A 26,902-nucleotide genomic window follows, 5' to 3' on the forward strand; every position below is an offset into this window, starting at 1 on the left:
CACCATTAATGCCACAGGTGACACCAAGACTATCAAACTTTTAATTCGATCTGAAACAATAAGTCGATTAATAGATGGACAGAAAACCATTTTTGGATGATTGATTCATTGTTTTTTCATGCAAAAATGTAAATATTTAGCGGGATTCTGATTCTCAAATGTAAAGAATTGCTGATGTTCAGAATATCTTTGGGTTTTAGTTTGTGGGTTGGCTGTAGGAAGTTCTGAAGGGTATTTGAAAACAACTATCAAATTAATTAATAATGAAAACAAGAACTTTTTTAACAGCTAATGTCAACATGCTTGCATGCTCACAATGACAATGCTGATGTTTAGCTGGTATAATAACCATGTTCACCATCTTAGTTTAGCCTTTTAGCATGCGATTGTTAATTACCAAACACTAAGTTCAAATGCAAGTATTTGATTTTTTTACCCTGGTTTTGGCCGAACTGAAATTTTGATCTGATGTTAGAGACAAAATGTTAAGAGATCATCACTTTGGTTATTACGATTTATCCTGAGGGGGACATGAATCTGTGAACCAAATTTCATTGGTAGTTGCTGTCCTAATTTTCCACATTTAGTGGGTGTGTAGCTTGGTGGCATTATGACGCCTGTTCTTTAACCATTAGCTCAGTGAATCTAACCATCTCCTTCCCTGAACACCAATTAGTCTTTAGGTGAGAAATTTGAAATGGCCTCTGTCAAGCACAATGATGAATTAGTCCTTTATAATTTTAGATGCTCAACCCTCATCTTCATCACAGAGTTAGCTTGAGGTCATGGCTATGTTTATCAGTTTTTCTTAATTCTGACAATTTGTAAACCTCCTGAAATCGGTCTGGTGTGAAAATGAGATCTTACCTCCTTTAATTAAAGGGAAGCTGCCATCTGCCAGGTGCTTGGACTCAACAGGGTATTAATTAGTCCCTCCACAGTGTTGCTCAGGGTATATTCAACATTTAAAGGGAAGACGTTTTAAACGCATCAGGAGGTGACCGATTTCCAAGGAGGGCATAGGCAGGAAGTGATCGCGTGACAGTTTCCCTCTAACTCCTGTCCACCACTTGAGCACAGTCTCTCTCACACACACACACACACACACACACACACACACACACACACACACACACACACACACACACACACACACACACACACACACACACACACACACACACACACACACCCTTCACAATAGTTTACCCACCGCAATGTCACCCTGCCCCTCAGCTTTCGATAGCAGGCATTTCAACATTTCAAGACTGCATTCCTGAGGTCTACTTACTCCTCATCCACTGTGGGAACCTGCCGTTTGGCCACTTAAGAAGAAAGATCACTTTTAAAGCCAGACCTTTGTATACCTTTGTCTTTATCAAAACCATCAAGTGTGCACTGGCTTTTTGATTAGGATGTACACAAAGGAGAAAGGCAGCATTCTTTACTATTCAAAACACAAGGCAGGCAAACTACAGCAAATGCATATAGCATAACCAACAGACTTCCACTGGCTGGCTTCTGGACAACAAGCCTTTAAATTGTACACCTAATGGCCAAGCTGGAAAACCCATTCACTCAAGAGCAGACACTGAAACCTAAAACCTTGACTTGCACTTTCTAAAATAGACGTTGGGAGAGATCTGCGGCCTCTGCTTGTCACCAGTTTAATTCATGCGCCACTTGCTCCACAACACCCTCAAAGAAGAGAGGGAAGCCAATGTTGTCTATCTTGTTTTATAAGCTAATCATTCATTGGAGCAGGGATGTTCCCGTTTTGCCTGGTGGTAATCACTGGTAGCTGTTAACAATGGAGAATTGCAGCTACTGTATCTAGATCATTTGTGTCATTCTTGATTCGGGATTTGGCAGGACAATTTGTTTTTCCTGCACTGCTGGACAACTTACGTAAGGCTCCATTATGCCTTAAACTAACTGGGTTGAATGTTACATGTTGATTCAGTGAATGAGGAAAAAAATAATTGGACCGCTGTCTCCTGCTACTAAATGTTAGTTTAAGGGTGGATGTCTTTAACCGCAACATTTCTGGAAGGAATTGTGTTATTGTGCCACGATTTTATATTAAAATGGACCTCACCGAGAGAGTTTCACTGTTCAGAATGACAGATCTATATCAAACCTTTAAAAAACTAACATACACAGATTAGGGGGGAAAAATGTTAAATTCCAGAAACAACATAATATTAAACATTGCCAACTTACATTAACAGAAAATAAAAATCATATGGCATGTTGAAGGTTAACTTAAGATGACTGTAGCTCTCTAACCTCCTCTGTCCTTAGAAGAACAGAGTCCTCTCAAGCCTCTTGCTCTGTAACTTCATCACCTCACAAACCACTGAGCCACACTAGTATGTCTTGTGAATTTTATCTGGCTGAGAACTGTACCCGGATTTTTTAAAAGTGCCGTATGAATCAAAGTGATTAAGGCAAGGGTGTAAACGGAGAGGGTGAGCTCGGCCGCTGGCCTGGAGGGGCCATGCATGTCTGTGGCCAGCTGCACCTGTCTAACTGCGCTATAGGAGCAGGGCCTGGGGCCCCAAGGTGGAGCTCAGCCAAGGGGGAGCAGGAGAGGAAGGTAAGGAGGAGAAGCTTAGCGGAGGTTGAGCTGAATGTGATTCCCCTGAGAATCTCTCCCACTGCCTGCTCACCAAAGCTATAAATAACTTTTATTAGGTTTAAGTGGAATTAGTGGAGACGTTAGTCGTCAGCATGCTCATGGATATAGAGACATGGACTTTCTGACATGAGAAGGAAGGAGTGAGGAGTGTTAATAATAAGAGCTCTGCTAACAAATGGACAGTCACACAGGAGCACGCACATGTGCAAGCAGACACTGACATGGATGCAACAAATTAAAACAAAGTAAAAACATTTAATTCACATCATAAAATCTTCATTTATTAATTTTTCATTTTTGCATATTTCTATTTAGGGGCATTCTGGGTGCCTGTCCCACAATCCTAGGTGGCAGGTAAGACTGACATGTCATGCGTCCACTGCATGGATAGTCAAACACTCAGAGGCATTGAATACGAAGTGCACAAAGAAAACCAACAAGACCACAGAAAGGGCACATAAAATCAAGCACTGTGGCAAAAGCAGACCAGGTGTTTTCTGAGATGGAGCGCTTAACCCCCCCACCCACACATCCACATTAAAGGTGGTCTCCCTATACTTGTCCACCCTGCTGCCCCACTGTGTTCACTGCTAATATACAACATTAAGATGTCTTGAAATAAGCACTAAATTACTCGAGGAAGTGAAGTAAGAAAATGTAAACTTTATTGCAACGTTATCATTCTAAGTTCTCTGATTTACAGAAGAGAAAAAACACTTGTAATGGCACAGTCATCGTAATATGTACATTGCTGATACTGCAATAATCCAGACACTCGTGTTGTCCAGATTTAATAGTGGCATATTAAGGCACATGGTTCGCTCGGTCTGTAGAGGGAAGGAATAACACATTAAAGCTCTTCCCGCAAATTGTACGTGAACATACCACAGCATTCCATAAAGGCATTAGAACGGGAAAAGCTCTTCACACGAAGGGCTCGGTTGGGAAATCACAGTTTGTCCATTGTACATTCAGCTCTAGGAGAGATTAAGACGTTGATGTGTTCACAACATACTGCGTTGCACTAAGACATTTGGTGATGTGATAAGCTTCAGTAGACCTGAGTATTGGAGGTGATACAGTAAACTTGTTTAGATCAAAGTTACACAGTCAGTTTAGTGGTAAAGCATTCACTAAGTGATAAAGTTTCAGAGTCTGTATCATCACTGCTGGCCAGCTAAGATTGTCTTGTGAGGAACAAATTAATAAAAGAAAAGCACTGCCAGAGCATTCTCAACTAACTGTACATAGCAATGCATCATGGTGTAAAGGTATCCATGGGCTAGTTTAGCATATAATCACAAAGTACATATCATTTGCTTAAAGAATTTAGTCAGGGTTCAAACCAAATTTTAAAAATATCTTACATAAGTAACGCTACTGAAATAATGCAAGCGATTGAAGTGGATGTGATTAAAAGGACAGTCCAGACAGTAAGCTAATTGAAGGTATACATGAGGGCAGAAATGTAATCACTCATCAGGGTTTAAGAGGCCACTGCACCTCTGTGACTTTAAGTGTCAGGTAAACTTTCTCAGGTAAAACAATTTCTGATAAAAATCAAGAAGGCTGCGATAGAAATTTCTTATGAGAGCTTTGTTTGTATGTATTTCGGGGTCTGAAGTGCTCTTTTCCCGTGTCGTCCTATTAGAGGAGTACTTTGACATTTTGGGAAGCATGCTTATCCGCCTTCTTGCTGAGACTTGAGAAGATTAATACCACTCTTGTGTGTACACTAAATATATAAAGTCTACCGCCCAGAGACCGCTAGCTTAGCATAAGAACTGGAAACTGGAGGAAGTCATTGCTTCTGGCCAAGAAAATAGTCCAACACGTAACCCTTTTTAAAACAAAAGTTCATTTTTATGCAGATAAACCAATCAGATATAACCTTTTAGTGAGCTTTAGACGTGCTGGTGGTCAGATTTTGTTACGTTTGGGCCAGGCTAGCCGTTTCCCTGTATTTCCAGTCTTTACACTATGCTAAGCGAACCGGCAGTAGCTTCACATTCATATATCCATATATATCCCAACATGTCTAACCATCTATTAAAAACCTCCTTTCAACCTCTGTGGTGTCGTCAACAAGGCTTTCTGTAGAACTTAATTGTGCATTCATGAAAGCGCAGATCAACACAGCATCAGAAAGAGTTAGTAAAAAAATGAATGAGCAGCCCAATTAAAACCCTTACTTCAGCAGCTTAGCAAGACAGTAAAGGCTAAATTCAAACACAGCCAGGGTTACAACTTCAGAGGCTTGGCCTCATGTTCAGAGTGGTATGTTGATCTATTAAGTTAAACTACTTTAAGAATAAGTGCTAAGGGGTGACAGATTGGCGTGTCTGATGACTCTGTAAAGCAGTGACAAACCCTAACTTGAGATACATTCATAAAACATCAGCCTGTTGGCCTGATAAGTTCAAGTAAAAGCCTTTCCGATTAGTGAGCAAGACATACGGTGTGTCTGTCTTGGTGCGAGGCTTTTTCTCTGAGCTAATTTCCTCCCAATATGCATTTCCCCAAAAAAGCCCTTTCAAACTATTTCCTTTGTCTTTCTATATCTTCATTTGGTCTTCTTGAGAGATTCAGATTATTTTTAAGCAACCTAGGGGTTTGCTTTGTTCCTCCTTATCAAGAGAGCCAGCAGCAACTAAAAATTTAAAGACTGTAGAAATGCAGTATGTAAACACACAGATTTCTCCGGAACTTGTATATGAACAAAAAAAAAGAAAAAAGAAGGCATAACAGATCAAAAAGTCCGAAAACAAATCAGCCAAGAGGTAAAACCAAGTAACATTTTAAAAAAGGAAGAAAAAAACATTGTCACAAAGAAAAAACAACACACAAATCATTTTGAACTGTAAAGTGCAGGTATATAAAAAAAATCTTTCGACATATCATCTCAAGACAGGGCCTTGAGACAGGGTCAATGGTCTTTAGTGGAAAAGTGCAAGTTGAGAACAGCACAAGTATTTTTTTAAAAGAATTTGATTCAAAAAAAGTAAAAGGATGAGTCATATGACTCAGCTTCTCCGTAAGAAAACGGCCACCTCCTCCAAGGCACAGGGTAGTCCTGTAAGAACGTCCCCCCATCAAACACCTGAGCATTCTGGCTGTCCTGCCACTGGAAGCCTCCATTAGGTAAATAAATATCCCTCTGCACCGCTCCCTTCTCCACCACTGGTGCCACCAGGACCTGGAAACACACATACACATCAGTTTGGTAAAACAAATTCAGATGTCAGAGAGATAGTACACTTAATTAGCAAGACATCAAGTAACGGGGGGAGTTCATACACTATTGGATGCCAAGTACATTGGATGCTGACAGAGGGAACTCAATCCTTTCCCATCAGAACATCATTAAGTCACCTCATCTCCGATGAGGAACTGGTCATCGATGGTGAAGGTCATGGGGTCACTGGGACTGAGCCACCACATCGGCCGGTAGATGGGGTTTCCCGTCATCTGCCACTCCTCTGCATACTTTTCTATCAGTGGGACCACATCCCTCTGGTGCTTTGCTATGTAGGTCCGAGTTAGGTTTAGCAGCTATGGAGAGAAGAACATAAACATAATGAGGATTACAAGTGTAATAGTCTATTTGTATTTTTGCATAATCCTGTATTTTCATAACCAGGACCTGATCTTGTCATTATAAAAGTTTGCTTATGAAGAAGTGTATTTAGAGTCATGGTCTGCCCCTTTCTTTCAGAACCACTTATGTCTTTTATTAATATCCAGTCAAATACATTTTCAAGAAATCTGGAGCAACTGAGAAACTGAAACCAACATAAAAAAAAGCAAGCTCCTTCCTGAACTGAATCATCTGCCACAAGGATTTAAGGACTAGAATAATATTGACAGTGAGGTCTGCAAAAGACATTTATGCCATCTCTGCGCACAGACATGCAGACAGAACTGACTCATTGTTGACTTTGTAGTTCAACACTGTCCAAGTCTTTCTCCTGTCTCCCTCTGGCCAAACTGTCTCCAGCATTCCTGGAAGGGTCACATCCTCTTCAGTGTCCCGTGACAAAAACAAAACTTGACCGCATCTATAAAAAATTTATTTTTATGAGTTGGGAAATGGGAACATTTGTAGGAATGAGCTTGAAGTCACAGCCTGGGTTTGAATGGATCTTTCTCTAATTGAGAAGCCAGGCATGTGTGTGGGTTTGAGGTTTTATTGCTATTTGATTCCAATGCAGTCGCTGCTGTGACCTGTCTATGACTGACTCAAGTATCACACGTTCTGGAAATAAAGGTGTGCCACATTTAAAGTACAGTAAAACACGAATAAAAAGACTTATTTATTATGTGTAACGCAGCAGCCTATTCTCCTCTAAAATCTTCCCAGTCTCACTTCATCCAAGTTTATAAATTGAAGGCCATGCAAGAGACCAAAATGGAAAACATTGCTGCTGTCAAATGTCTAGCTGTCCAAAAGGCCTATTTTTATCTTTGTCACGCAACACGAGTCACAACCAATATATTTTGCTGCCTTGGTCCTCTCCTAGTGGAAAAAAAAAGCAGTTGATCACTCCCACTCTGTCACAATTGTCAGTTACTCATGGAAATCTTAATTGCCACAATAAAGTATTTTTCCAAGACTTGTCCTCAAATTCATTATCATTCCTGTTGAAGTGGCTCTCGAGAGTGAGAGTGAACCGTAAATCTAGAGGAGGGACTGTAATTCAGAACAGATGGACTCTAAACCACAGGTGATGTTGGGAGGGGGCCAAGCAATTGCTCCTATTGAGGGAAGAAGTGAAGAGCAGCGGAGTGGGAAAAATAGCCTTCACCATCTTTAGAAGCAGCAAGTGCTTGTCTGTTCAAGAACCTGAGCCTGGGTCCCGCATTGTCCAAAGTATCATTATCTGTCACCAGACTCTCTGAGATTGTAGGCTTTGTTTTCCTGCTGTGCACGGTGAAAAGTACATTCCTGATTTCCAACGGAGATGGACAGGGTTTAGTCCTGCCTCTCCTTCGGGTGGGGGGATAATCTCCCACTCCCTTTAAGAACATTTAATTTGCAGCGTTCACACGTCACTTCACATGATCTCTCCACTCTAAATCTACACAAGTGAAACAAAATCTTGTTATCAAGCCTGGAAAAGAACGTGAACCTGCTAGGGTGTTGCTGTTGTAATTACATCTAATGTGGATGATGAAGATGTAATGACAGCCATCTCAGCCCAGGGCGGCAGGGTGGGCCAAAAAAAAGAGGAAAAAGTTGCTGGGTTAAGTGTGTCAGGGTGCGTGAGGTGCTCTGGCTAGTTTGTAATGTGATTTTTTTTACATCAAATTCTGTTTGCTTACCCTGTCCTCTCCAAAGACCCAAGGTGGCGTGTGGAAGCTGATAACAGGGAGAAATGCTGTGATCTCCAGCCAACGGATGAACAACTCCTCGTCTGTGACCAGGTCTCCAGACAGAGTACCACCTGAAGGGAGAGAGAGATGGGCAGAGGCAGAGAAAGTTTTCTTCTTTTAGCTTTTTAAAAATTGGCAGATTCAAAATTGGGTGAGATCCTGGATGGAGACGTGTGGGCAAAGTGAACTGTACAGCCTCATAATGTGTACCCCTGCCTTGAGACGACTGAAATATTCTTGTGTTCAAATAATGAAATATTTGAATCATGTCACTTTGTTGTAAGGGACAATGGACTACTTAATTAGTTTTTATTCTGATTTCTCCGTATTAAAATAAATATACAGTACATATTTTGTCATTGATTAATGAATGTATAATCATTGTAAAAATGATTTAATTAGTTTATTTTTGGACTCTCTGAGGTATTGTAACATTCTGCATCTGGCTTATACACATACAAAATTAACAGTCCGAGTGTAATTCATCTATCCTGTCTGTAGTACTGACGGCTCTGTTTTCTCCACTTCAAAGTAAATACTTTTCTCACATAGACATCAGCTATTTAACTGGCTGTGATCTGCCATCACAGGAATTAGGAATATTATAGTGATACACTTTTTTTCTTTCTCCACTTTTCTGAGAAACAGTGAAGAATCTTTTTAAAATGTGATGTAACCGCAAAATATTAAGCACAGTAACAATACTGTTAGAGGTGAGAAAAGTGAGCCATAGGCTGTGGTATTACCTACTGCATCAGGAATGAGGAAGTTGTATCCCAGCAGAGTGTGGTGGAGCAGGGAGGGAATGATGCCCTTCAAGCCCATTGGGCTCCAGTCGGACAGCAAGGGGGTCATCCTGACAAAGAGAGGCTTGTGGCTCGATCTGAGACACAAAGAGCATCACAAAAAGCAGAAGCAGGCTTTAAAAAGACATGGGGACAGAAGGAGCAATCTCAAAATGTATCCCTCTTTACAAACAGTGGCAGTTGATAGAGCATACAAACAAGATGCTTGAGGGCATTACCGTGTCCCTGCTGTCACAATGGTGGAGTCTCCTATCCTTGTGGCCAGGTCGGCCAGCTGGCTGATGTACTTGTCTCCCCAGAGAGCCTGTGGTGACCGCAGGGCTTGCTCCTCAAACAGATTCCCTTCTCCTCCCTCCAGCATGACATACTCCATCCCCAAATGGACCTGCAGGGAACCCACTCTGTCCAGGAACCAGCTCACCGCTCCTGGGTTGGTGATATTCAGCTTTACACAGAACTTTCCTCGCCAGTGACTCATCACAGGGATCTGAGAGACAAAGTAACTGGATTTTCTATCAGAGTTTATTTTACACTATTGTCATTTTCTATTTTGGTCATAAATTAGGAACCACAGTGCCTCTGCTGTTGCAATAATGTTTTTTTATAATGATTAGGCCATGTTCACATCACTGTACCCTACTGCTTTTTATCAAACTGTGATTGGACACAGGCAGATAGAAAGAGTTCACTCTGGAAAAACTTCTGTCTGTGTGCTTTTTATAAAGAGTAGAGTGTTCTTATAACTTGTGGAAAGTTCAATGTTTTAGACATTGGAATATGTTTTCTGTGAATGGACCAATCACAATGTAGAGGAAGTGGCCAGAACGCAATCAAAGAAACCTTGCGTGGACTGTGAACACAGCTTAGCACTTTACAGGAGCATGACAGTGCTCTACTCACCAGCTGTCCCTGGGGGTCTGAGGGAAGACTGAGCCAGTAGGCCTCGGTGCCATCCATGAGGGAGGTGTGGAACTGCGTGGTGCCCACGCCCAGGAAAGGGGACAGGGTGATGGAAATGTTAAGAAGTTTGACAAGTGGGAGGTCCCTGGTCAGTCTCTTGGACATCCCCCTTTTCCTGCTGTTGAGGTAGTCGTGGTCCTGCAGACAGACAGAGAGATGCACTAACTGCATTCACAGAAATGTCAACACTTTGCATTAGTAAGTCAGCCTAATAACAGCATCATCTAGCAATAACTGAAACAATAACTGCCTCCATTACATCCAAATAATTTACCTTTAACAGTATGATGCACTAATGGAACAATTCAAATCTTCATAAACCAGTGTGACAAATAGCTTCATAACTGACGCACTGATCTCTCTCCTGTGGGCACATTGCTTTGCAGACTAGTAGCTGCGAAAACATTACCTCTGTCAGAATCGTTTATCATATATCATAATCCCTTTGGAATTTACAGGGCAAAGTCAAACAGAGATTTCAGATTACATAACCGTGAAACAAAACCTTTTAAGAATACAAAGACTGACCCCAAGGAGGTGAACCTGCTGTGGGAAGAAAGGGTAGAAAGGTATTAGCACATATTTAATTTTTTTGAAAATTCAAAATAGGTCAAAATAGGCCAAAACATAGGCTAGCTTCTGGTCTTTTTTTTTAAACTAGGTTTGTGAAAAGCTGCATTATTTAGTGTCTCAGGAATAAGTTTAGAGACGTGGCAAATAATAACCCAAATTTACCTTCCAAAGTCCTTCCAAACTAATAAAGGCACTGGAAAAGAAAAGATGCAGTGTGACTGATAATTTATGAATACTTGTAAAAGTTTACCGTTGTTGCAAGTCACACTTCTGTTAGAGAGTTCCACGTCACACACAACGTCAAGTTCCTTAAGTTTCCATGCAGCACTGTACGCTTGGCTGGGTCTTTATGGCACTTATGGAGGGGGACTGGGAGGTGTAGAGCCAACAAAACGGGTGTTTAATATCTTTGATGTACCAGAAAAAAAAACATTCTGATTGCGGGGGAAGGAAACTCTTGTTCACTAAATGGCATCCATGAACTCAAATGTTATTCCTCCGATTTTCTCCCTCTCGTTTTACGCCTTCTGAACTAGAGCTAGTTCTAGGAACGTACTGTAAGCATTGTGTCTGTATAATGAGATGCCTCTCTGCTGGATAGAAACTCCTCTGCCTCCTCTTCTGTTGCACGGTCTGGGTCAGATCACAGCATCATGCTGGGTCAGGAACACCTACTCAAGTTAGTCTTGGCTGAAATCCCTTCTAATCTCAACACATCCAATTCTTCGCCATCCCACAGTTACCACATTCAGAGCAACCTGAAATCAGTTGAGAGAGTCTCTGTTTGTCTTCTCTCAACCATATTTGTATTGTAATGGAATATCACCTGGTATTGACTTAAATTCACTTGACTGAACTCCTGCTGGTCTTGTTTCCAGGCAGTTCCCAACAACATTCAAGGGAAGTAACTGGATAATTGTGAAACAATAATAAACATCGACTTGCAAAGACTAGAAGAAAATCACCTGCCAATTTTGCCATAAAAACAAAAACACACCAGATATGCTAAGCAAGTTTAGAACACCTGAAACATATTAGGTGAGCGTGATATATCACATTTACAAGCTTTAAGATATCATTCAAAAAGTGCCCTGCGGGTAGAGTGGTCTGCCCTCAGAGAAACAAAGTTTTCAATATGAAGGTAAAGCCGTAAACCATCTTTTTTTCTACGCTGTGACATTTCAGTGAACCTGTCCTCCCTCCTTCACTCCCCGAATTGTCTCCAGCACTCTGGAAATCTACTTAAGAAAACTCTTTTATCTCTATCCCTGACCACCTTTAAGTCTCTGACCAGTGAACCCTCACCAGCTTAACAGCCCAGATGGTTGAACAGGAGGATTACGAGTCTGCAACTACATGTCGCAAGAATTATGTGAATGCGGAGAGGATGAATAAAAGAACGCTTAAAGACATACTAAAAGAGATGTGTATGTAAGTTAGCTACTGCACTGTATACTATGTAGTTTATCCTGTATGCTAATGAGGTTCCATGGGTAGGACAGAGAGTTAAACACTGATACCTTTACAGATACAAACCTTATTCAAGGAACAGCTTCTCTGGAGGTACAAATGTCTCACAGATTGAGTTCAATTTACATGAACAGAGCCAAGGAAACACTGTTCTTCAAAGTGTCACATAATTGACAAATCTGAATGGAGAAGAAAAATAAAGAGTGTGAAAGGCCCAATGAAGTGATATTTTACTTTCTGAATTTGTGTGTTTCCGGTTGGTCATTAGGTGTAACCCAAAGAGGGAAGATTGAACCAACAGGATGTCTGTTAGCAGTTTTTTTTTTTGTCAAATGTGTGGTGTTTTTAGGTGGATTCTCTATCACATTTTTGCCCTTTGATTCAGTAGTTTACATTTAAAGATGCATTGATATATAGGAAAAAAATGGTGAGATGCTATATAGCTACAACCTTTGAGATGAAAGTATTTTTTTTCACATAGTCGGAAGAACATTAAGCTTGAGGTTATTAGCTACATCACTTCACTCACATCTTCCCTTGCTTCCAATCTAACATAAAACTATGACTCTCTGGCTCGGTCACTTTGAGGTTTAACTCCAAGTGAGATTTTTCTTTAGTGCCTCCAGTGCAGGTCTGCCTTCGCAAAATCCTGCAAAAATTTTTGAGGCTGGGGGTAAAAGACAGAACAGTGAGGCGCATGTACCGTGTCAGAGAGGAGGGTGGTGGAATGTTCATTGAGACTGATGACTCCCTCCCCCAGCTGGTGTCTCCTCAGACGATTGGAGAAGGTCCTCAGCTCCCTCTCCACCTTCGGCCCTGAATCCACATTGGTGAGCAGCTTCCAGAATGGCAGCCTATAGGACACGCAGAGCGATCATACAGAACCTGCTGCTCTGAGGGACATGGGTGGATATTTATGACTCCCTAAACCCCCACAAAGTTTCAGTCAGTGCTCACTGGACCCAACAGATGCACTACTGTTTAACTTATTGGCATTATGATAAGTAAACGAGGCAAGGAAATCCTCATCTCCACTAATCTTAATCTAAACTGAACTAACCACAGTGCTTTCATGTTGGGCAGCTCCCTGCTCTGCTGGGAGAGTTGCTGCACTGCTTCCTGGTGAGCAGCTTTCATGTCGTAGGCCACACACACAGTGTACTGCAGAGGGAGACGCTCCATACTGGGCAATGACTGCAGGCAGAACTGCTGTCTACTGTCCACCCCCAGCTGCAGGGGAATATCTGGAGATACAAGCACAGCAACACCTGTGTGGTAGGAAGCAGACGGTATGGGATGTTAGTTCCCCATATCATACTTGTCAGAAATTCAGAACTGTTACTTCAGAGAATTAATCATAACAATAAAAATAGTCTTTGCTTCAAACATGTATAAGGTGGGCCTTGACGCAAAGCAATAAAAGGTAGTGTAGGTATGAGACAGTCCGTTGCGGATTCATCTTTTATGACATGAGTGAATGACATATATGAGTGTTACTGAGACCAGGATGATGGATGGAGTGTTGTGGGAGGTAGAGTGTGGGCTGTGTCAGCTGATATCCCTCCACTCAGATGTGAGAAAAACACCACCTAGAATGAGATATGGCAGTATGCAGTTAGATGAGTTTACCCCTGGCACTGCTGGCAACTTCTAAGTAGGTAAGTTACACTACACAACGATAGAAGAAGGGTTAGGTAACCGGTATATATATTGAAAGTCACATTGGTCTTGGATATGAACGTATGCTTTCATTTGTTTTTTTCTTCAGAACATAAAAAAACCCATGAACTTCATCCTTACATCTCCGAGTCTCTCTCTGTGACAAAACCAGCATGGAAGACAAACTTAGAACACCTGTGATTAAATGAGACAACTCTAGCCTTCTAAAAATCTCTACTGTACGTATATATGACCTTCCAGAGGCTGCGTGAAATGATGAGATTATGCAAAGCGGATAATTGTGTCCACAGATGTAGCTGCCCTGCAAGGAATGCCTCGTCCCTCTCAAGTTACCCCTATCCCCTATCCTCACCACTTCTCACCCGTCCGGATTCCCACCTTCTCCCTCCCAGCCTTAACTACCTTCTACTCTGCTCTGCTGTCCCATCTCAGGTCAGCAGAACCCAGCCCATATAGACCAGAGCCTTCAACCCAGACTCACTGTCGCTCCAGTTTTTGCACAATCTGCTCAAAGTAGCCAAACTGGGATTTGGGATTTGGAGCTGATCAATGAACAGATTAGGGTGCAAGACCTGTTTCCAAAGCAAGGCAGACAGTCTGAGAACCCAGGCTAAGAGCTTGGCTCACTTCTGCCACCCTCTCTAGTTTCAATGGGCTTACTGTTCTCATGCAGGCAGGGACCAGGAGCAGGCAGGAAACTCATGTAACGGTTTATAATCAGATTAATAGTTTCAGAGATCAGTATTCAAGTACTACATAAACCCTGGTGAAGATCCTTCAACCTCAGGGTAATTCTCACGTGTTCGCAATGGATAATGTCAAAGAGATACTCGTAGCTCCTCAGCTGCCTCTCACAAGGTATAAGGTCACCACCCGACTGCCTGTTAAAGACTCATAATGGCAGACAAATGCAGGTTTTTGCTAGAAAAGCTGTTATATATTTAAATCGCAAGGGATAAAATGGCTTCAATTCATTTTTAATAAAGAAAAGATGCCATGAAACTGTGCATTTCAATACTGTACATATAAAGTGGAGTAGAAAGTGGGACAGAGGAGAAAATGTTATAGCTTTATGGAAGGATGGAGGTGGAATGCAGGCAGTGGAAATAGAGGCGACCAGAGTACACCAGACACCAAGCAGCCTTGTAGAATGATGTGCAGATACAGCAGGCTGCAAACAGCGTGTTTTACCAAAGTGCACACGGGGTGGAAAGTAGAGTTTAAGTTTGCAAGCATGCCTTCTTGAGTCATATTTAATGTTTATGAGAAATGACACTGCAGGGCCTCAAGGAAATGACAAAACAGCTGCACCTTGAGTTTCCATCTTTGACTAAACATGCAGATTTGAACGTTAAATATGCTAAATCCTGTCTTATGTGTTTATACATACTTAAAGCACTTTGCATGTATGTATGCATTTTTAGTATGGGGGATGTCCTGATGGAAAATGAACTTCTAACCCTGCTTACGTCACTCTGTACGACACAGACACATATCTTTGACTGAATAAGAGTACCTCTAGATGCATATACCAGACGGGAGCAAGGAATCAATAAGTGTTATTTAAAGAAAGTGAAGCAGGTTTGAGGCCTTGAGTTACAGCCAAGGTGGGGTGCCCAGGAGTTAAAGGGGGACCCTATTTTTAGAACAGTTCCTTAAACATGCCAAGCTTCCCCTGAAATATTTTCCACTAGCTCTCAAAAGCAAAATTGTATGCCTGACTGACCGTATCCGCTCAACTTCAAAGCAGCAGACAGAAATAAGTAGAAAGGTATAAATAAGTTTATTGGGCAGATTTGAACGATTTGACACGCACATGCCTCAATTTTACAGCTGTTGAGTGAACATACCAATCATGCAACCTTGGGTTGCCTCTTTACATACGTGAATATATATGTGTTCTCACACACATCCACACACACTTCCTTTAATGGGAAACCGTGGACTTCCAAGAAAAACAGAGCAGGACTTTTAGGGCCATAAAGGCTCTGCACTGTCTCTCGCTCGGTATGAGCTAAACGTCTAGAGGTGGTAGCAGAGGTGACCCCATGCACCTTCTGATGGGTCAGGGAGTTTTTAATGTGACCTCTAGGCCCTCTGGGAATGGCTGGCCTGGAGGAAAAACGCTGCCGCCTGACTCCCTGCTGCTGTGGACCAGATGGGCTGCACTCTTTTACCTGTCATATTTATACTATACTATTTATGACACCTGTGCACACTAGACTGGGGTTATAGAAGGTGCATTCAAATGCTAAATATGTATGTGTGCGTGTGCTTGCAAGTGTGTGTTTTCTGGCATGCTTTTCCTTAACAATGGAAACTTAGTTTCTGTGCCCAACCTCAAGAAAGTTGTGATGGCCACAAAACTGGGAGCTTGCCATGGTAGTAAATTTCCAATTCGACTTATTGAAAAAATAATGAAACACTAAAGAGACTTTGTTTGCTCTAGTCCTACCATCTATTAGTGTGAGACACTGTGTTCTGTACAAATTACCCAAGTAAAATTTTTCATTCTGTTTAACAATAGATCAGACAAGTAATATGAATAATGCAATTTAAAATGATTTTCTTTTCCTTTTCTTTGACTTCAGTCGCACACTGCTAAAGTAGTTCAGTGCTAATGTTCTCATACAACCTAAATGATAGATTTTGGCTTATTTCAGGTAAACAAATGCTTGCAGTACAAGGTAGCTCAGTATTAAGTAACTGACACCACTGACTGATTTCGTGTTGTGTTGTTGTATATTTTGTATTACATCAGTGGACAAAAGCACTCAATCAATCAATCCTCCATTTAAAAAGTCTCTCTCTACGGTCTCTTGCTTGTTGTCCTTGATGGAAACTATTAGGTAGGAGGTCGACAGTGGAAAATTTTGTGGGATGATTTTCATACAGTAGCCACTCATACAGGAGATGACAGCTTGTTTGTAACAACGCTTCAGTTGGCTAAGTGAGTCATTGTTAAAGTGTTTCACCTCTTACTTGACGGGAGAGTCGAGGTTTCAGGGCAGCTGCCCAGGGACCTCCTGGTGACCTACTGAGTAACACACGGATGTGTTTTGGGACAGCTTGTCTCCCGTGCCCGCCTCCACATTTCGAGCATTTATCTCTATATGCGTATGACTCAGATGTTTTTTACTCAAGATTGTAGAGTAACATTCACATTTTGACTATTTTTCTGTCTGTGGTTACCTTGCTTCCTTTGCTATTGCTCACCATTAAGTACCATAACGGAAATACATTTTTTTATTTCTATTATATCAAAAAAGCTGATTAAGTATCATTATCTGAAAGAAAAAAATCCATGGCGGTTAAATAACTTGTATCCCTATTTGTCTGCTGTGCTTGGCTGGTTCCCTCCGAGAGACCAAAAAACAAATGAGCAGGAACAGTAAAGTATCATTTCTTTGGATCCCACATGGAAATATTGAGTCAGAGGCAGAAAGAAAGGAAAAGGAGCGGGAGATAGTGAGAAACCATTATACTAAAATGAACATCAGGAGAGATCAGAGACAAAGACAGAGAGAGAGAGAGAGAGAGAGCGAAAGAAAGAAAGAGATAATGTGTATCCACATTTGGACATGTACAGTATATGTGTGTGTGTAGGGGACAGTCTAATACCGGAGTTGTTGTGAAGTCATATGAGTCCTGCAGAAATGAAATCTGATTCGAATCTCCAATGCTCACTTTGTAAAAGTTAGCATGGGGGGAAAGGCAGATATGAAGACACAGTAGATAAATTACTTTTATGGGATTCCGACTGAGCGCAAGAGAGCTATGTGATGTCAAAGTTGGAGCTATCACACTCACTCATTACAACGACCTGCTGTGAAAACAAATAGGATCTCTCCAAGCCCTTATTTGTAATGATGAGTGGGGGAAACTTTGATGAGAGCCAAGCTATGTGTCTGATATATCTGCAGGTGGACTTCGAAAGGATGAGGCCCTCTGAAGATGAATAATGCTCATATTAAAGGACTAAGAGAATTTTTCATGCTCTTATATTTTAACCTCCCATATTGTTTTATATTTGGGTGATAAAAAGCAAAAAAAGGGGGAAATAAGCTGCACTTTGTGTGTTAAAATCCCAAATAGGATGATACAGAATCTAATATAAGCAAATGAATACATCATATCAGTGTGTGGATAATTAACATGCATACATGGATAGATTTTTTTTTTTGTATTGTACTCAATTTGTTTTTTACTTATTTTACTTACGCATTAGAATAGCTGATTTCAAATAAACATTTTAACTATTTAGTTATTTATAATGCCTGCATTGAAAAAGCCATGTGTCTCTTTCCTTTTTTATTCAGTAATGGCAGCAATGTTCTGATTCGCCTACTGACAATTTGCTATTATGATCTTTCCACATAATAATGACAAAGGTGTGACACACAAAGGTGTGGCATGACTATAATCTCTGAAATATAGGTGACCATCATTTAGCTAAAGTAGGTTTTGAAATGTGAAATTGCCATCATTTTTACAGATTCATTCAAAACACTGACAGCTGTGCTACAAAAATATTCTGCCTGAACAGAGCTGTGTTATAGCACAGGGATTTTTAGCAAGATACTATAAAATAGCTATAAGCCAGAACAAGGCTTAAACTGACACTGTAAAGATGTTGTTGTATATATAATATACTAATGAACAATAAAGTTCAAGTGACTTTAAATAACAAATAGATCCACATATAGATTAAATGGTTTAAATTTAATTTATAATCAATTTTATTTGATGCAGGACTATTTCATTTTAAATACTGACCCTAAAGGGATACTGTAGAGCAGAAATGATCAGCATCTATGTATTAACAGAATTAACGGTGCATTTTCAGTTCGAGTCCCTGTCCATTGCTATGGTGGTAAGTCCCTCCAGTATTGTATTGAGCCAACAGGCAGCACCTGATTACTGTCATGTGATTTGACATTGTGTAGTAATTATTTTCTAAAGTATAAGTATAAGTATCTGCACAGTTTATCAAAGAATATTTCTGCTAACATTTGCTCACTAAAACCCCATTCATTCAAATCATATCCTTAAGACCTCCAGTTAATAAAATGTAGGAATAAACCCTTAAAACTTTAGGACAGCTTCTCCCTGAGAGTCCCTTCTTATGTTTTAATGCAGGATGTGGCTTCAGTGATATTTAATCTGTTCTTAGTAGCCCAGTTGTTTTTGTATGGATAAAGACAGGTGGGGCTCTGACAAGTTCCTCCAGTTGGCAACACTCTCAAATGTCACTTTATAGCACAGTGGCATATATCTTCTCTCCTGTCTCTCTGCTGTTTCGACTTCCTCTTTACTTTGCAATTTTTTGTTCTCTTTTCTCAATTCTCTATAATATCAGCCATTACTGCACAGCATGTGGCCATTCTGTTGCTCTGTCGCTCTATGCTTCAGTCTGTCCGTTTTTCTATGACCGTCCCCAGGGGTCCTCTTAGGTTAGTAACATCCGTCACAGCTCCTTATTCCCTACCTCATTTATAATGTGCTCCTATGACTAACTAGAGTCAGTGAAGACAGGTCCCATGCACACACGTCTTGCATGTACAACAAAAATATCACTAACGGCTAGTGGGCTCACACAACTGCGATGCCTAATATTAAGCTACAACTGCAGTATGTTTGTTTTGTAGAGAGCAGAATCAGGGGAAAAGGCATCATACTTTAACAGATTATTTGTTAGTCCATTATTATAGAAATAATTCACCAACAGGACACATGTGGTGACTCTTAGAACCACTGGAGTTCTGCCTTCTACAAAGCTGTTTTTAGGAAAACAAACATACTGCAGTTCTTTTTTAACCTGACTGAAACTCAGTGGAAGAGAGGCACGCCTGCTTTCTCGCATGAACTCATAACTCATTAGAGTAAAACTGTGAGATCAGTGGGAGCGTCATACAACATTTTTGCACCCTATCGGTGCAAAGCACAGACAAGTGCATTGTGTGCAATTAAAATGATAAAAAAAATTTTTACATTAGTAAGTACATTAAAATTGGGTTTGTTAGAGACCAGTATCAAACATGGTCAATCCAGTCAAGCTGTGTTTTTTGTGCAATTTTACTTGGAAACACAACAAATGCAAAATATGGTCAGAAATGACATTGAGTGTACATAAAGGATTCATTTTTTATGTTGTTTTATATGTTTATTTTACGTGCTGTAAGAGATTTTTAGGTCTGCATTTAATTAGTTTTGGTCAGTTAAAGTCCAAAAATAATAGTGTTTCACTGCCAAAACTAGGAACAAATCAATAATCTGATTAAGCCTTCACATGGTTGCATAAACTCACAGTTCCCCATAACGATCCTGTTTACTATCCACACATAACTGTGGATTTTTTCTCTCTCCATAAAAGCTTCTCTAATTGTTTCCTGTCCCACCACTATTAACCACAACAACAACACAGTTATGACCGTACCGCATCATGCTGTTCATCGCAGCCGCAGTCATCTATTGCAATTTAAAATGTGACGCTTCAGATTCTGCTTTTGTCAGAGCTGTTGGAAGGAAGAAGACGGCAAATGCAGCTGCAGCAGTCAGATATTGTGATGTTTTCAGATGAAATAATGGTGGCCCTGAGGCTGTTTGGTTGTGTAGAGAGGAGAGATTTCATTGTGTTTCAGCTTTCCACAGAAGTCAATGTCCACTGCCTCTTCAAGCTATCACTGTTTGCAAGTTTAGCATAATAATGAGCCATAACAAACCAGTCTGATGTGCACGAGAGCACAGACGCTTGCACGGTTATTTTGCAGGAGCGTGGGGCTGCTTATACAGGATCAATGATCTATTCAAGGTAACCAGTGCAGTGTGCATTCCACAAAAAAGAGACTGCAAATAGAACATATACCTGCCCCTGAAATGAGGGGATGAATCACGGTCCTCATCCAGGATGCACACTGCTGTGGATGCAAGTAATAACCAGACAGTTGGTTATTAGTCTGCCATACTGGCATTTTACTGCCATAATGAATCCATACTTACATACATAATTAAATTTTTAAACTGTATTCTTGTTCTATATCCACTGGTAAAAATGAAATGAAAACAGACAAGAGTTTCATACAATGTATGAAAACTGTTTGTCTGAGTATGAAAGGTGTGTATAGAAAAACGTAACACCAAAACAGCAGTGCATCGTTGGATTGTCTGACATTTCATTTTTGTGCCTATCCTCCCCCTGGGGCTCACTGCAGTTCAAATAAAAACACATTGCTACCTGCAACATAGGACCCTACAAGTCTGATGGTTAAGCCTCTTGTTAATGTATAGTACAAACTGAAGCACGTGCGAATAATATAAATGAGGCAAACGCATGATTATTAGCTTCAGGTTGTGCTCAGTTACAGAGCAGGAGAGTAACAAAAGGATGTGACCCGTCCACGATGAGAGTTTCATGTTAACTGATTGTTACCTACTTGTTGTTAGGTCTCCTTCATTTTTAACTCACAAGCTTGAAGAGTGAGGCCAAGATCTGCCCTGTCCAGCTTCATCAACATCACTTATCAGTAATAATTTTAGCTGATCCTAAACAGGAAAGCAGCTGAGTACACATTTCTATACGTCCTGAAAGATTTACTGCAACTTGTTTTGTGAAAAATGATTCTCTCTGAGGCAAATGCGCATGTTAAGTGAGTAAAACAAAAACATCCTTGAACTTTAAAGCAAGATATCGTGTTAAATATACCTTTAATGCTGCAATAGGCATCGTTGTCATCGCTGAGCATCAGTTTGCTATGTTTGGGGCTATGTACAGTATGTGTCTGTGAGTGGTTGCTTGGCAATGTTCAAACAGTTGTTCTCATTGGGATCTCATCTCATCTGTGCGTTTTTTCACTCTGTACAAAGCTAAACTGAGAAACAAAGGGTTACAGGGTCCTGATAATTACCACTGTACCCTCACAAGGTGGAAAAGGGATTTAAGTCATGTGACTCTCTTGTTATGCCTGCCACTGTGTTACATAACTTCCCAAAATGTGTATGGGTGTGTGTGCATTTGTATCTGTCAGTATGTGCATGAATATGTTTGAAACTACTGCTAACAATCAGTGAGGCCGTAATAGATTATTGTTTGTATCGTGTCACTGGCTGATGTCACGTCCTTTGGCCTGATGTAGATGCCGCTCAATGAGGTTTTTCAATGTCTTGCGTTTCTGCTTGTGATGTTGCCAGTGTGACTGTAAAACTAATATTTTATCGAAAAATATTTTAAGGATAAAAATGTGTTAGTGTGAGCAGCAACTCAGTAAACAAACTCCACACAAAGACAACTTGAGAGCAAAGTCCCAGAGGTTAATGCTGTACCCACTACCACACAAACACACACACACGTTCCTCATCAGTCACATTAACCATTCACATCCGCCAGTGGTCCCTGCCTCCCCCCTTTGCCCCCTAAGATAAAATTTAACACCCCAAAAATAACCTGGTGAGTTATAAGAGTCAGCAGGGCCCTCATCCAGCCTGCCCTTTTAATAGAAACAAAAGGCAATTACCCCAGTATCCCTAAGAGTTAATTTAAGATGCTAAAGGTGTTTTGCTTCCCTTTGTAGTCTAATCTCTAAATTAATAAACTGAGATGCCATAGACAGTGTTGTGTTACACTCTATTTGTAGGACAGCCCTCCTGTCCAGTCAGTGGTCTGTGTTTTGGGGACACTGGTTCTGGAGGTGGTCGGACCATTCTTCTCAGCTCAAACACAACCCGTGGTTGAGGGGGTGGGGTTAAGAAAACACAACAACATCCACAGGGCTTCCCTCATGGGGATTCATGTAAACGGCTGATGAAGGGTCAGATAACCCTGCACAAAAGGCAGGTGTGGAAAAACATCATTTTAATGATGATGGTATTCTTTATTGTAACAGACCTATAGGTGTGAAGAAAAATCATGACTTCACTTTTGCTGATGAGATAGTCTCCACTAACAGTAAAGCTCAGTTCACACAAATGATAATTCCAACAAAGACCGCTCACCTGATGAGCCCAGGAAGTAGCGTTCCAGGGCAGAGCCAAAGCCAGAGGGATTGTCCTTAAGATCACTCACCACGAAGGGCTGCGTGGTGGCGTTTTGATTGTTGATCGGCCAGGTCTGACCCCGAACACTGGCTCCGCCGTACCAGGACACATTGGTCATGGAGAAGCAGTCCTGAAAGGATGAACATGCACATGCAACCACACACAAAAACAAACTGTGTGAGAGACAAAGACACATAAAGAAAGACGTAGCCGAGGGTTAACATTAAAGGATAACTTCGGTGTTTTTTGTTTTTTTTTTTAAACCTGAGCCCTATTTTCATATATTTTGGTGTCGAAATGACTGTAGGTGCACAAAGTTTTGGAATCCGTGCATTAGATGGCTTCAGAACACAACAAACTCCTCTCTCCAACGTCATCTTCCTGCAACAACATGCCTCTCACGAGTTTTCAGAGCGATAATTGTCCTAGAGCAAAACGTCTGTTTCTTGTTAAAACAATAGGTGTCACCGGGAGTCACCCGTGGGGATCCTTTACATGATGTTGTTGATACCCGGTGTAACAGCGAGAGCCTCACTCAAAAAGTGCTTCTTTTCGTGGACGTTATTTTTAAGGGCGCAATTGCACCGAAGGAATATGCTGCAGCCGCTGCAGTGTGGCTGAAGCCATCTACTGCAGGAATTCCAAAAAATGTTGAACCTATCAGTCATTTCAACACCAAAATATGTGAAAATAGGGCCGAGATTTAAAAATGCCAAAATCACCCTTTAATGAAGACAGTGTGAAGACTGAAACAGCAGCTAAACATATAAAAATTGATGCTGACTGGAAAAGGAATAGGCCTAATATAATATATAAATAAAATTCAGTGGTATGGTTAGGGTTTTTTTTTATTTAGAACCCTCAAACACACATCTAAAACACCACACACATTTAGTGAGTAATTCAAAAAGTTTATAGAAGCATGAGAATGCTTAAGGCAGACTTAAAAGTAAACGATGAATGTAAATTTCAGTTATGAGTAGGTATAAGGTGAATTTGACTTTAATGAGTATGGATGATTCTTTGACATTCAGCGCAAGTTACTATTACTTAAGTGCAGAAATGCAGAACACAAGAAGGTATGTGATGGCTGGTACATGAGACTGTCAGAAAGCATCGCACGCAGGAGGGATTGAATGGCATAAGTGTTTTAAGAGAAAGCTTGTCCTTCCTCAAAGCGTCTTTACACGTGGGGGTAGGGAAATGCGCAAACGGGGAGCTCATTTATGTCATGTTAGCAAATCTGGCCTGTGTTAAGGGGGTTCAAAACAGGTGCCAAGTGGTCACCTGAGAGGCACCGGGCAGGATTTTGGAAATTAGAAAAATGAAGGCGACTTTAGTTTGGAAAGATTTTCTGTGTGCAGGCGCGCCACATGACGGGGAGTTATGGCGAGGAATTTTCCAGTGGGGACAGATTAACCTACCCAAACATCCCCATAGTTAAATGCCTTTGATAATTAAGCTGGGGGGAGGGTGGGGGGGGGTACAGTAGGTACTGTGCATGTACAAAAAGCCTAACAACTGTGACGAAGCAGATTTAACACGAAATGTATTCTGCTCAATAGAGTTAAATCGAGGGCAGTAAAAAAAGAGAAAAGATGAGGGAATCACGCAAACTAATTTTTTTTGGTCTGTAAGATCCAGTCAGTTTGCATTTAATTACGTTTCAAAAAAAACAAATCCGACCAGAGAGAAACCATCAAAATTACATTAATATCACACCTCAATTGCTGTATTCTTAATGAGCCAACTTTTCTATGGCATTGAATTATTCACATTGCATACTGCAAAAAGGCCTGTTACTTATTTAATTTCCATTTGAAGTTTCCACTTGTTTTTTAATGCAGTCATGTGATTTGACAATTTCATATAAGGTGGTGGTTAAGATTTAGGTAGAAGATCACCCATGTAAAACAAACATCATCAGCATCATCAACAAAGCGTCTTGTAAGTGATTTGTGTGAGAAAAACGCTTGGGAATTTGACCGGGGTCTTCGTTGTGTTTTACATTGTACACCAGTATCACAGCAGCCACGGCGCAATCACATGCCAATTAACAATTGCTTTTTGCGCATCGCATTTTGTCTAAAATTTTCACAAGACCCTGACTGTGTTTAGTGCGACATTTGAGTGCACACACAGAGAAACCTTACCTTCAGCTCCACATGACAGTGCACCGGCGCCCAAGTCATGCTGTAACACTCCGTCTCCGTCTCCTCATTCACCTCCAGCGAGATCTTCACCTCGGCCACCGAGTCCCACGTATAGCAGAACTCTGTTTTATTCAGCCAGCACAGGTTCCTCACGAAGGGAACCTCGATGTCGGGGTTCCCCACGTTCCCGACGTCTATCTCCACATAGGTCTTGTCCTCCGTCAGGGTCTGTATGACCAGCGATTGGGTTCTTCTCTCCCAGATCAGTCCGCTAAAAGTCCCCTTGAGGATCCAGTTCTTGTTGGGCTGGTCCACCACTTGCCAGTATATGATCCCGATGGTCATGACAAAGAAGACGGCCACCCCGAGACAGGCAATAGCTCCTTTCCAGGTCTCGTTCATCTCCTTCAATCCCGTGTCCCATGTTACTTCTGGGATGGGGCTAGGGTTCCTATTTCGAGCGTGGGGCATTGTTGTTGTTTTTTTCAGATCAGCAAAGAATCAAATGCAAAAAATGCTGCAGAACTCTCTGTGCGTCAAAAATCCCTGTTGCTTCATCATGTCATGGTGTTTTCAGTGAGGCTAAAGGGTAAACCAGCCTACTCTTTATCTTTACACTGTTTACACTGTTGGGTTTTTTTTGCGCAATTGTGCCAGCAACAGAGACCTGTCATGTGAAGAAAGCTGTGAGAAAAAAAATCCCAGCGAGGAAATGAAACAGTATGAATGAATAATTGACTTACCACATACTGCTGCTGCTTTAAAAGAGTTGGATTTGTAAATTGCATTGGCTGCAGTGAGCTCGTGAGCAGCCCCGGGTTTGGCAGCAATGCCTACGAATAGCTCCTAAGACGCTGTCTTGCTTGCCCTGCACTTTCTGACGTAACGCCGGGTTGTTTCTTCATGGGAAAGGTGGAGAGAGGGAAATAGGGGATCAGGAGGGTTTGGCTGAGTCTTGGATCTGCATACCGGGGCGAGGAGGCCACGGACAGACTGGAAGGGAGGAACCCCCACACGTGCTCGCAAACTCTCCATGCGCCCTCCATGCGTAAAGACTGTGGAGACTTGTCATCTGGTGGTTTGGTAGACGGTCAATTGGGCATGGCAAAGTCGGGGCACTTTGATCTTGTCGTGTTTAGCCTTTTAATGGAGAGCAAAAAGTGGTATCTGAAATTGATTTCGAAACCACAATTGCAACGATCTAAGCAGTGGAAAATTTAAAAGCAGTGAACACTGTTTTCTGCGTTTCCGTTGAGTTAAATGGCTACATCTATTAGACTTAATTAAACTGATCCAGAGATTAAGAATACATTTTCAGCGATTTATAATTATTCCACTTATCCCGGGAATTAGATGAAAGGAGTTGGTGTTTGGAGATTTGGTCTGGATCCAGGGATTTATTAGTATATACAGGTTAATCTGGTTTTGGACAGTTTGTACTGACAGTATTGCTTAGTTTACAAAGTGACATTAAACCTCTCCAGCTCCAGGGTCAGTACTCTGTGCTATAACTCTTCATAGATTACTTTTACTCCATTACACCCTTACATTTACAATACCTACCTTGCCATCTCATTCCAGGTTCTTGAGAATACTTCTTTAGGATACTAGCAAAAGAAGCACACCATCCAATTTCTTGAACCTTCCTTATCACATGCTGTTAGACACTGAAAAAAAGACTAATAGATCAAACAAAGGAAACAAAACACATAACCTAATAGTCAATCCATTCCAAAAAATATTTGCTCATGAGGTCTGATCCTGTTTTCTCTAAATAAACTGAAAATCAGTCACCAAGATGAGAAGAGCTCACTTCTTTGAAATCCAGATGATCTTTCTATTAGTGTCATTTTCCTGCAACTTGTTTTGTTATCTGCCTTATTTTACTTTTACCAATATAGTGATACTGGTTTCTGACCAATTCTGACACATGTGAAACTGCACTGAAAACATTTTCTCATAAATCTGGGGGAAAAAAGTCATATTTAGGAGATGCTGAAATTGAGACTGAGTTGTTAGAATAAATATTTGTCGCAGTTCCACACTTTCAGGACCTGATATGTAAATAATTAGGGTGGTTTTTAGTCTAAAATATATTTAAAAAAAATCAGCATCTCTATAGAGGGTATGCGTCACTTCCCCTTCCGGAACACGCTGGACTGAGTGGCAAAACATCTGTTACCATGGCTGCGTTGGCTGCTGCAAACTGGGAGTAA

At 41.0% G+C, this 26,902-nt stretch overlaps 1 protein-coding gene across 1 annotated transcript; it reads right to left on the minus strand.

Moving 5' to 3' along the window:
• Window positions 1-3,284: 3,284 nt before the first annotated feature.
• Window positions 3,285-25,724, minus strand: si:ch211-236l14.4 (SITS-binding protein). The gene is given in 12 exon segments (XM_038705337.1): window positions 3,285-5,699; window positions 5,702-5,837; window positions 6,014-6,193; window positions 7,964-8,085; window positions 8,761-8,897; window positions 9,039-9,307; window positions 9,721-9,918; window positions 12,527-12,677; window positions 12,884-13,091; window positions 22,492-22,663; window positions 24,687-25,353; window positions 25,430-25,724. Coding segments are annotated over 11 exon segments (2,079 nt in total). The 5' UTR covers window positions 25,158-25,353; window positions 25,430-25,724; the 3' UTR covers window positions 3,285-5,664.
• Between the last annotated feature and the right edge of the window lie 1,178 nt (window positions 25,725-26,902).

Source organism: Micropterus salmoides, unplaced genomic scaffold, assembly GCF_014851395.1.
Source record: "Micropterus salmoides isolate LMB-PRFRI ecotype aquatic unplaced genomic scaffold, ASM1485139v1 Ms_hic_scaffold_8, whole genome shotgun sequence".
Lineage (NCBI taxonomy): Eukaryota > Metazoa > Chordata > Actinopteri > Centrarchiformes > Centrarchidae > Micropterus > Micropterus salmoides.